Here is a 12660-nt window from a genome sequence, read left to right as displayed (position 1 = left end):
CCCAGTGAGGTTTACAGATGTACATAAGCAGGTTAGGCACCTAACTCAATGGGAGTTAAGCGCCTAACCCGATTAGGTGTTTTTGTAAGGTACCTGTCTGCATCTTTAGGCACATGCCTTTGTAAATCTAATCTGTGATGTCCCTGTGACTCAGTTTATCCAGCTAGAAAATGGTGGTCATTATAATAATATCCAGTAAGGGTGAAGCATTTTTGTTTTTAATTTTGTAAATTCCTACGTAGTTAACTTGGGAGGAGGAAAAACCACATAGTTGAAACAGAAGTGGGAATTCAGTCTTGTGCCATATGAGTGTAACTGTTTAGTTTGCGTAATCTTCCCTACACAGTCTGAATTCAGTATTCAGTGCTGCAATCTATGCTCCTAAGGCCAGATAGCATTCTAGAAGAGTATATCATACTAGTGTGGGATGTGAAACAAAACAGCTGGATTCACTGGTTACTTTTGCTTGCCTGAGCCCCAGTAAAGTAAGTTATAAGATGGGCTCGCTTGCCCTGGAAAACACTGCCGTGATTAAAGTCTCTACTGATGCCTTTAACTTACTTTCTAGGAAACCTGTTACCTCAAAATGGATTTATAAACAAAACAAATTTTTAAATACATTTCAAGGATTTAGGTTATTCAGATTAATGAAATGTCATAAAAGGCCTACAAATTGATTCATTGGGAAACTAAACAGCCCTGATCCTGCAAAAACTCATAATTTAACTCACTCAAGTAATTCCACTGAGTTGTTCACGTGCATAAAAGCTGGCAGGATCAGGGCCTGAATTGTTATATAATTTAAAGGTGAAAATTTTCTAACTATATCCAATTTACCATTCTTTTCTGACAAATTGAAAAATAGCACTTGCTTCATATGACCCACAAAAATCAGTGCTTTAAAAACTTCAGTGGCAGTAGTTATATAACAAACTATACCCAGAGCTGTAATGACACAGTCAATAGTGCTGTTACACAAAGTATTTTGGCATGATCAGAGATTCTGTAAATTAATTTATTTTTTAAGTATTGTTCTCAATATACTGACTACAGCAAATGGGAGAGAGGAAAAACCAGCAAGGAAAACAAGACTTAAATTTGTATAAACAGCTTTAACAATTGAGAGTTAAACTATTAAAAAATTACTTTGTCCTTTTTAACTTAGGCCTTGGCTACACTTACCCGGTAGTTCGACGGCTGGAAATCGAACTTCTGGGTTCGACTTATCGCGTCTAGTCTGGACGTGATAAGTCGAACCCGGAAGTGCTCGCCGTCGACTGCGGTACTCCAGCTCGCCGAGAGGAGTACCGCGGAGTCGACGGGGGAGCCTGCCTGCCGCGTGTGGACCAAGGTAAGTTCGAACTAATTCGAACTAAGGTACTTCGAACTTCAGCTACGTTATTCACGTAGCTGAAGTTGCGTACCTTAGTTCGAATTAGGGGGGTAGTGTAGACCAAGCCTTAGATTGTCTCAACACAGTAATAAATAGGAGTGTTGTTTTGATGAAGTATTATGGTATTAAATCACCAAAGTGACAGTAGTCTTATGATGTATGGTAATATGTCCTCAGAATGTCGGTACACTGTAATGCATTACAGTAATGCATCGTCACAGCAACAAGGTATTCTGCATATATCACACAAACATCATTAGAGAGATGGAAACTTTATGACACTACTTTTTAAACATGGTTTCAACACAGGAGAGCTGCTTGGGATTTAATATGAGTTAATTTTTTTAAAACTTTAAATCCTCATTCCTCTTTGGGAATGCCTGCACAGCAATCAAAAGTCTGCAGCTGGCCTGTGCCAGCTGACTCAGGCTAAGGGACTGTTTAATTGCAATGTAAACATTCAGGCTCGGGCTACAGCCCAGGCACTAGGATCCTGCTGACACCACAGTTAGCCCGAGCCCCACAAGCCAGAGCGGGTGTCTATAGTGTAGACATACCCTTTATCTCCTCTTGTCTCTCTCTCATTTCTAGGGTCTCCCCAAGCCTCCACATGCTCAAAATAGTGCTTCTGCTCACTTTCCAACATGTGCAAAGACTCTGACCATATCACCAACATCCTCCAACAAAATCAACTGACTCCCTGATCCCTTCAAAATCCTGTTAAAAAATGCTATCCCTAAAATTCTCGGTAGACTTGCCACAGACTTTTATTATGGCATGTACTCTGTTGTAACTATGTTGTACTCCTAATAAATAGCAGTACTCCTCGATAATTCTGAATCGAAAGGGAGAGTAGCTTACAAAGGGGCAGACTACATTACTTTTATATCTTATATTCAGTTTTGGTCTTGTTTACACTAAATCCTTTTTGTGAAGAGGAAAAAGTTAGACAATTTTGATATCTTGCCTATTTCATTAACCATCTTCAATGTCTTTTTCAGTTTTAAAGATTTTACTAGTTGTGAGGCTCTTCATCTGAGCTGCCATGCAGAATGTATCTTAACAGAATGGCTTCCAACAGAACGGCACAACTAGAACAGTTTAAAACAAAAAAGCATCCTGAAGTTCTTACGGTGCTTGTCAAAAGTTCTACATCTTCAGTTATGTAGACAGGCATCAGTGTGGATGTTTGCATGATAAGGCCCTGTGTAAGTGAATCTGTTTGATAGTATTGTAAAGCCTTAACTGGTACACTGTTAATATCATTTCTTAGCTTCTGAAAACAATTTGCTGAACAGGCGTCTGAAACTTGATTATGAAGAAATCACTCCGTGCTTGAAAGATGTAACTTTGGTTTGGGAAAAAATGCTGAGTACACCAGGAAGGTCAAAGACAAAAATTGACATGGAAACAATACATTCTGCTGTTGGGCGAGGTAAGCATAGCCTATATTTTTGAAATGGTGGAATTCATGTACAACTTAATGTTAGAAGTCACTCTAATTGCTTTTCTCTACCAATATCAGTTCTCTCTTATCACCTTATTAAATGGGGGTGTTCACAGTGGTCTAAATAAACAATTGTCACTGTTCAAATTGATACATTTGAGGTCCACTGACCCTTAGCTACACATGTGCCGCCCCCATTGATTTTAAACCATGGTTGCAACCATGGAGCTGAGTATAAAGTATGTGACATTCACTTGTAATAAACTTCATCCTAAAGGGAAAAGAGATTTGGACAGCAAAATTGTTGAGTCTGTCTATCTATCCATTGTTAGATAGGCAAGTGACACCAGACCAGTTGATTTATAATTCCAAAATACCAGTGTGAGGCTTCAAGTTTCTAACTTAATTCCTGACCGTGAACAAAATGTCCTTTACATTGATTTTAGAAAGAAACTCCACCAAAAAAGAAAAAAACGGGGAGGAAAACATGAGCTGAATGGCCAAAAAAAAAAATAAAAAAGGCAGAATTTAACAAACATATATTATACAACAAATCCTAATTCAAAATGAGTTTTTTCTAGTAACTTTTTACTGTTATACTAAATATATTTATCTGCTTGCTTCAACCAGTATGAGTCTTAGTCAATAATAGAATCTAAATACAAAATATCTTCAATTGTGGAAAAGCTGGACTAAATACCTTGTTTATGTGGATGTTGCAGTGTGCACAGCTATAATTGATATGGGAATAATTTATCAACTATTTGCCCTGAAGGGGATTTAATTGATCTATAATGGTGTATACAGTAGCAATAGATTTATACTGTTGGCCAAAGTCTACTGTCAATTACCTATTCACCCAATTGAAGCTAATGGAATTGCAGGAGCGTAACTGAGAACAGAATCTGGTTCCTTCAGTGACTCCAAAAGCCTGTTTACACCATTTGATGTGTTTTTATTCAGTAACCAAGTTAAAAACACTGAAAGTAGTTTGTGAAAATACTCCCTTTGTACATTGTGCTGTGGTTTTGCTTCAAATATCAGTTTTGCTCTTAACTTGTTCCTACTGAAGTTTCATTATAAAGTAATGATCTGAAGATAACGATGGTCTATTAAAAATACATATCAGAAAAATACTTATTCATTTTAGTTTTTATGTAAGGAAGTACTGTAAAATTTTTCTTGTATATATTTCTTCTAGAGCTAGGCCAATAACAGATTTTTTCAGTTCATGGGCAATTCTGAAAAGTTAAGGAAAATTTTGTTTTGTTTAACAAAACATCTTTGATTTCAACCTTTCAATGTTTTTTTTTTAATTTAAAATAAAATTAAAAGAAATTTCAAAACACAAAGCTGTTTTGAATAAAAATAATTTTTCTCACAAATATCAAAAATGAAACATTTATGTTTTTCACCCAGTTGAAACAATTGAGTGAAATTGACAAAAGTTGTTTTAGTGAAGCAGAATCTGCATTCCTCTCCCTCCCTCCCAAAAAAAAAGAAAAAAGTTTTGGTCTCACTTCACTCAGCCCGTATTTGATAATTGAGTTAATTTTGACCTCCTGTATTGACCTCTTCCTATGTTTTAAATATTTACCAAAAGAAACAATAAAAACCACAACTCCATAGATTACTCTAAAACTGAACCCTTGATTCCAACACATTTAAGATTAGATTGGAATATCCTTATTTACATTGAGTAGAATTTTATGCTTTGAGTAGTCCTATTGACTTCTTAGTGTAAAGTACAATTACGCATGTTGAATAGTAACAGAGCCTAACCCAGTATAATTAGGGCCCTACCAAATTCACAGCCATGAAAAACATGTCACAGACCATGAAATCTGGTCTTTTGCCCTATACTATACAGATTACACAGGGGGGACCAGTTTTTCTCAAATTGGGGATCCTGACCTAAAAAGGAGTTGCAGGGAGTTTGCAAGGTTATTTTAGGGGGGAATTGCGGTATTGCCACCCTTACTTCTGCACTGCCTTCAGAGCTGGGTAGAGCCAGAGAGCAGCGGCTGTTGGCCAGATGCCCAGCTCTGAAGGTAGTGCCCCACCAGCAGTAGCACAGAAGTAAGGGTGGTAATAGCATACCATGTCATCATTAATTCTGCGCTGCTGCTGGCGGCAGCTCTGCCTTCAGAGCTGGGATCCCAGCCAGCAGCCACTGTTCTCCAGCTGCCCAGCTCTGAAAGCAACTCTTCGTGAGCTGAAAGCCAACAGCAGCACAGAAGTAAGTATAGTGGTTCCGCAACCCACCCTACAATAACCGTGTGGCCCCCCCACAACTCTTTTTTGGGTCAGGACCCCTACAATTATAATACCATGAAATTTCAGATTTAAATAGCTGAAATCATGAAACTTATGATTTTTAAAATCCTATGACCATGAAATTTACCAAAATGGACCGTGAATTTGGTAGGGCCCTAGTTATGATAATACTTTGCACTTCTCTGTCTACAGATTTCAGTGCATTGCAAGTAATTATGAATTAAGCCTCCCATCACCTATGTGATTTGGGAAAGTAGCATTATCTCCTCTTCCAGATGGGGAAAGTGAGGCTTTAAAACATGGTGACACAGCAAGCCTGTAGCAGAAGTAGGAATAGGACACATGTCTCCTAACTGTCAGGCCTGTGTTTTAATCTCTAGATGATGTCTGAATCGCACATGCTGGGTGCTTACGGTGTGCATGAATCCTAGTGCACTGTACCTTGTGCCAACCAGAAGGACAACAGTGCAGTTTGTGGTATTAGAAAGTAATCTATATCAATTCCATCAAAAAGCTTTAAGTTGTGTACTTCAGCTTGGAAAGCTGTGGAGAAGACTAGTAACTTCACAGTTTGACAGTCTTAGGTTGCTTAGAGGCCTATGTGGCTGGTACTTGCGTAAGGAAGCTGGTACAGCAGCTGTTTGTTAATGGTGCTTTTCTCTCAAAATGGATGTATAATGCTAATTTCAGCTTCATGCAGCTGCCAGGCCAACCCCATGACCAGTGTGCGCCTCCCCTGTTAGGATTTTTATGCTTTGGCAGGTGGGGGAAAGAGGGTACATTTTGCAAACCAGATCAACCTGAATTCCAACTAGGTAGGCGTGCTGTATAACCAGCTTCTATAGTCTTTCGCAGGGTGTATAACTTGGAATGTTACAGATAATTTCTGTTAGATAGATCTCCCAAGCCTCACTCCTGCTAATACAGTAGAACCTCAGAGTTATGAACACCTCAGGAATGGAGGTTGTTCGTAACTCTGGGGTTCAGAACTCTCAGGTTCTACTGGACTGTTTACTTGAGACATATTTTAACTCGTGTGATTAGAAGAGTAATGTATTTCCTACTCACCCTTATTTTTTCCCCTTTCTTGCAAGGAGTACCACGTCATCACAGGGGTGAGATCTGGAAGTTTTTAGCAGAACAATACCATCTTAAACATCAGTTTCCAAGTAAGCAGCAGCCAAAGGACACTCCCTACAAAGAACTCTTAAAACAATTAACTTCCCAGCAACATGCAATACTTATCGACCTTGGTAAGTCTACAGCAGTATTGTGAAATGAGAACTAAAGTTTCACAACCTTTGGAGCTGGAGAATTCTAACAAAGAAAATCACTAGTAAAAATGTTTCTTGGGTTAATAACAGATTATGGGTGAGAAGTGATTTTAATCTGATATAACTGACAATAATTACTTCACATTATTAGCAAATCATTAAATCCATATTTCAAATACAGAAATGTTCTACAATCTCCTCTCATTAGATAGGGCATTAATAAGCACTTTGGTATATGTGATTAATGCAGCTATACTTCAGATATTGACAGGGAGCTGCTAATGTCAATGGGACAGAAACTGTCAGGGAATCAAATCTGTTTGTAAGAGTTGAGGCTTGTTTAAAAATAGGTGTTTTATCTTGGTAAAACAACTCTCTCTGACGGAAGTTCAAATATCTTGCAAGATATTTATTGAGTCTCACTCAGTTTCTCCTCTAAAATACTATGTGTCATGCTGTCTGGAGTGGCTCACGACCAGAATGCCAACCTCCGGGCAGACTGTCAAAAAGCAAGGCAGACACCCTCCCACACGGGGTATGTTCTATCATTAGATTTCACCAACCCAGAACCAAATGTGAACTCCCAAAGTAATACAATAGTCTTATAGTGGAGTCACAGATAGCCTGGAGTGTCGAAGGAAACTATCTTGCCACCCAGGCAAGCTGGACTATGTGATAAATGGTCACTTACACCAAAAATTACAAAATATTCAGTTTACACTGACTCCCAAGAGACCAGTCACTCACCCAGGTCAGTTTGCACATAGATCTCACACCAAAGACAACGCTATAGAAGTTACTTCCATAGTAAACTAACCAAAGATTTATTAGCTAAGAAAAAGGAATGAGAGTTATTGAGAGGTTAAAGCAGGTAAAAATATATGTACATGTGAGTCACGGTCTGTAATTTCAAAAGCAGCAAAGATGTTGTACTCTGACCGTTTCCTAACAGTCTTTAAGGGCTACCCAGAGTAACTCTGGAGATCTCAAACTTCTTGTTCAGTTATTCTGCTCTGTTAGAATCCAGACCAGTGGTTCTCAACTTATCTATCGTGGCCCACAATGTGTTACCTGGGCCGCAGGGACCTAGTGGCATGACAGCGGCAGCCCTGCCCCTGACCCCCGCTGTGCAGGGCCAGCCAGCTGCCCACATGCCCAGCCCGCTGGGCACCAGACTCCTGTGGCATGCTTGCCCTGGAGCTTGCGGGGCCGGGCGGCTGCACCTGACCCCATGGGGCCGGCCGGAAGCCCCAGACACCCCCTGCGCAGCTGCCCCGGAGCTCACAGAGCCAGGCTGCAGTCCTGAACCCCACCGTGTTGGGTAACTGGGAACCTGGACCCCACCCCTGGACCCGCAGCTGTGTGCTAATTGGCCCACTAGTTGAGAACCACTGATCCGGACACTCCAGATATGAAGGATTTTTCCTTGTGTCCGATGTATAGCTTATTCTCATAGAAACCAAACTGACAGTCCCCACACAGGTCCCTTCTTCATGTGGAGGGTGAATGCGCTTAAAGACTTTGATCTTTGATTCCATACAATGGCTCATTTGCATTTAATTAACAGAATTTAACATTTTCTTGTCAGACCACCATCATTTTCATTACACAATGTTTTTTTCCTGTTTGATGAGTTACATAGTTACAGAGAAAAGAACAGGAGTACTTGTGGCACCTTAGAGACTAACAAATTTATAACATAACTTATGCATCTGAAGAAGTGGGCTGTAGTCCACGAAAGCTTATGCTCTAATAAATTTGTTAGTCTCTAAGGTGCCACAAGTACTCCTGTTCTTTTTGCGGATACAGACTAACACGGCTGCTACTCTGAAAATAGTTACAGAGGTTTACAATGCAAATGATTGCTTTCGCTTTACAACATGGGATATTCCATAGCTCAGTGGTCACAGTATCCAGCTAAGAAGTAGGCGACCCCAGTTCAAATCCCTTTTAACCAGGGGAGGGAATAGCTCAGTGGTTTGAGCACTGACCTGCTAAACCCAGGGTTGTGAGTTCAATCCTCGAGGGGGCCACTTAGGGCTCTGCGGCAAAAATCAGTACTTGGTCCTGCTAGCGAAGGCAGGGGGCTGGACTCGATGACCTTTTGAGGTCCCTTACAGTTCTATGAGATAGGTATATCTCCATATAGCTGAGTGAGAACAATACCATGCAGCATCCTACAAGCATTTCAGAAAACACTAAACACATTCTTATCAACATAACATCTAACATTTATTTTGATAATGCTGACACACAGGTAAGGAAGACTGGTTTCCAGCTATGAATTTGTAAGTGTTCAGTGAGGCTTGAGGCCTTGGCATGAGCTGGCATCTGGTCTGCCAGCGTCACACTATGGTCAAGGTTTTTAAAAAGAGGAGCCTAGATTAGGTTCTTAAATTCATATCTAGGCACCTGAACAAGCAGCCTGACTTTCAAAGGTGGTGAGCACTCAGCAGTTGCCCTTGGGCTTCATAGGGAGCTATTGAATGTTCAGCACCCTTGTTAGTCAAGCCAGTTACTATGGATTTAGGAGTCTTAACCTTAGGCAAACATTTTAGAAAATCTTTGTCTGTACTCACCTTCCATTTCATTCTTGTATCTCATTTAAAGCTTGTCAGGGTGTTCATAATATCAGGATGAAATACAAGATACTAAGACTAAATTGTGTGAAACTGTTGTTTTAGGGTGGGGTTAAGGAGGAGTGATTTGAGCTTATTTTATTAAGAGTGAGAGGGAGTTAAAGGTGACAGTCCTTGGCCACCCAAAAGACATTATTTCATACATATCAGTTCATTTTCCTTTTCCTTTTCTCGGTCCTTGTCAGCATTACTTCTCTCTCTCAAATTGCCAAAATATAACAGTTCCGCCCCAAAACACAAAAGAGGACTAAGCTCAAAAGACTTTGAATCCTAAAAGCATGTGTTCTTTAAGATGTGGATCCCTATTGAACACTATTATGTCGGCGCATTGCCAAGACTGACCTCTTAAGAGCTGTGACCAGCAGCGATGCTCTTCTCCAACCAGCATACCAGCCATGTTCACTCATGAGTCGGCCATTTTGTTTCACAAACTTTGTTAGGCTGCTTTCTTGTCCTCTCCTGGTATTTTCTATTGCAGTCTTTCTCCTCTTTCAACGGTAGTTCCCTACCAACTCCAGCCTCTCCTCCCCACTGGCACTATATACCTTCCACCCAAAAGAGATTTGTTTTTTCTGTTCCGAGATATGTTTCCCTTGACTGTCCCTATCTTCCATGATCCCAGCCACAGGCTTATCCTTACCGTTGGCTGTCTTTCCTCATTGGAACCCAGATATCTTGGGGCATCTACTACACTTGGAGGAATTCTGTGCCACTTTGCATGCACAGAATTCATGTCCCCTACAGACTACTTTCCCCTCCCACCGCAGAAAATATGTTCTGCCAGGAAGGTGCTGCAATTACATCTTTCGCCCTTCAGGGGATGCTGTGGCACCAGAAGAGAGGGCAGCCAGCTAAGCCAACTGTGGAGAGGAAGGGGGAGAGGCTGCCTTACTCACAGCTCCTTGCCCCGGGGCCAAGTAAAGATGTACGGGATATAAGGGGGATGGATAGAGCAGGGCATGAGGAGCTGCTGGGGGGGGTCACGTAGACTAGTGGAGGGGCTAGTGGTGGGAACAGATGGGGTGGGGTCACAGGAGCTAGTGGGGTGACAGCATTGAGCTAGGGGCTAAATGGGAGTGGGGGTGCAAGGCCACATGGGGCTGCGGGGACCAGGGGGTGCAGGGACATATGGGGACAGGAGAGGATGGTGGGCTGAGTGGGGGTGCAGGATACATAGGGATGGGGAAGCACAGGTAGCTGAGTGGGGGTGCAGGGACAATTGGGGCTGGAGGGAGACGGGTTGGCTATGTGGGGATGCAGGGACACGTGAGGATGGGGGGAGGAGCGGTGGCTGAGTGGGGATGCAGGGACATACAAGGACAGATGTGCTTGACTAAATGGGAGAGGCTAGGGGTCAGCCAGGGTCTGCACGGGGGAGGCTCCCCAACTCCCTAACAGTCCCTCCCCCACAAAAAACTCTCTGTTGCATACTTTTCCCATTCGCACCCAACAACTTTCCAAGATCACACCCAGGCTCCTTCTCAGCAATTACGTCCCTCAGCTCCTCTGTTACCACCCCCTTCTTCCCCCAGCCTTTGCACTGCTTTTGAGGGGTGCAGGAAATACGTTTCTGTATTGTAGTTTAAATTAATTTGCATTCAGCGTTCAGTATTACTATGCCTAGTAAGGAATCTGTTTGTCAAAAAACATTTCCTGAATCTTTTTTGTTGTCTGTATTGTTACAGGAATACTTGCTGATAGATATTCGAAAATAAATTACAATATAATCAGGCCAGTTTCAATTATTTTGGTATTATTTTAACAAATAAAATATGCAGAATTTTGAAATATTGTGCACAGAATTTTTTGGCATGGAATTCCCCCAGGAGTAATCTGCTAGGGGCTGAAGGGCAATTAAAATTTTGCCTACATAGCCATAATTACTTGGTGTGTTGTGGTTTGTAGCCCTGTTGAAAACATATTAGAATTCAAATAAATATTCTCCTTTTTCCTCCTAGATATTGTTTTAATGCAGTATACAGTCTCAAACACAAACATTTAATCTATTTTTCTAAGAAGACTCCAACTATTCCTTGGTTGTAATCCCTGATTAACTCTAAGACTAAAGAACATGCATTGAATTCTACAATAATAAATGAATAAACTGGTCCTTTATTTCAGAGTACTATGGAAGGAGAATGTGGTTTATGGTTTGGTTTTTTTCACGTGTCCATGAAAGAATAATCTTTAGGATCGATTACTAAAAATTGTAATGAAACTGTTGTCATTTATGGAAGGCATGAATTGTAAATAGCTAACCAACTGTCATTTGGTTAATTGGTTAAAACTTGAGGGAAAATAGGTACAACTTTTTGCTTTAATCTAAATGACTAATACACGTTGTGCATTTTAGATGACGTTTGGTAATCCTAAAGAGGTAGCACATAGCTAACCTAGTGGACCTCATATTTATTATTATTATTATTAGTCCAATAAAGAATTTTTTTAGAATAGTAATTTAGCTGAGAGCAATAGGGGCTAAACTGCTGCATTAAACCTCAGCTCCATGTTAGGGAGATGCACTCACCACTCCAGCAAGAGCACCTGCGAGGCACTGTGCCTCATACAAGGTCGATGCTTTCAGGAGTGGCAAGAAAGCATGGCTGCTGAAGAGGGTATAACATTTTCTCCGTCTTCCCCTATCTAATATCACTGGCTGGTGTGGAATAGGTTGGCCATGGCCTGATTCTTCATATAGAAGTTGTGATCGATACAGTATACAGTCTTTGCCCTCTCTGAGAGGTTGGGCACAACTGAGCCTTCAGATTCTGACCCTGCAATTGGATCTTTTTATTTTTATTTTTTTGCATCAGCACAGAGCCGTATTCAACCCCTTGTGGGATTGGGGCCCTAGGTTGGTTTCCCCAGTAACCAAGTATTATGGTAAAATTGTGTTTGAGACTAATAAAATCAGTAAACTTTGGCAATAATATGCATGTGGGAAGACAAACTACAATTCTTTGTATAGAGAGTATAACTGAATGAACTATACTTTAAACCTAGAATCAGGCCATTTTAAATGTACTACAGACTTTCACCAGAAGTAGTTGGGTATGAGGAGGTTTTACATCCTTTCCTGAAATACAGTAGAACCTCAGAGTTATGAACACCTCGGGAATGGAGGTTATTTGTAACTCTGAAAAAAACGTCATGGTTCTTCCAAACGTTTGCAACCAAACATTGACTTAATACAGCTTTGAACTTTACTAGGTAGAAGAAAAATGCTGCTTTCCCTTTATTTTTTAGTAGTTTAGGTTTAACACAGCACTGTACTGTATTTTCTTTTGGGGGGGGGGGGTGTCTTTGCTGCTGCCTGATTGCATATTTCTGGTTCCAAATGAAGTGTTTGGTTGACTGATCAGTTTGTAACTCTGGTGTTCATAACTCTGAGGTTCTAAGAGATTATCTTAGTGGTTAGGGTTGTACCTGAACAACTCCATGTGTAGACAAGCTCTTACTTGTGAGGAACAGAGGTAAATTCCTTCAGCAGAGGCAGGTGAGCTTACACAGGTACCAAGCTGTGAGGGAATTAGCTAGGATTAGTTAAAGTGACACACATGTTGTATGGTAGAGAAGAATGTTTCCTCTCCCCTCTAGTTGGTGGATGGCCACACTTGCATCTACTACAAA

The 12660-nt window shown here is 40.9% G+C and overlaps 1 protein-coding gene across 11 annotated transcripts in view; it reads left to right on the top strand.

Annotated features, from left to right (window-relative positions):
- The window catches only part of TBC1D1 (TBC1 domain family member 1), a 184555-nt gene that overhangs the window by 147517 nt on the left and 24378 nt on the right, over positions 1-12660 (top strand). For all 11 annotated transcript variants that reach the window (XR_004645772.1, XM_034770846.1, XM_034770856.1 and 8 more), the window contains 2 exons: positions 2667-2828; positions 6212-6370. Coding sequence is in view for 10 of the 11 variants with exons in the window: in XM_034770846.1 (XP_034626737.1) it covers positions 2667-2828; positions 6212-6370 (321 nt within the window). In the remaining variant the exon portion in view is untranslated. The remainder of the gene's footprint in view (positions 1-2666; positions 2829-6211; positions 6371-12660) is intronic.

The sequence above is a fragment of the Trachemys scripta genome, chromosome 5 (genome assembly GCF_013100865.1).
Source record: "Trachemys scripta elegans isolate TJP31775 chromosome 5, CAS_Tse_1.0, whole genome shotgun sequence".
NCBI classification, from domain to species: domain Eukaryota; kingdom Metazoa; phylum Chordata; order Testudines; family Emydidae; genus Trachemys; species Trachemys scripta.
Note: the sequence above shows the minus strand (reverse complement) of the source record. Positions and strands in the feature narration are given on the sequence as shown.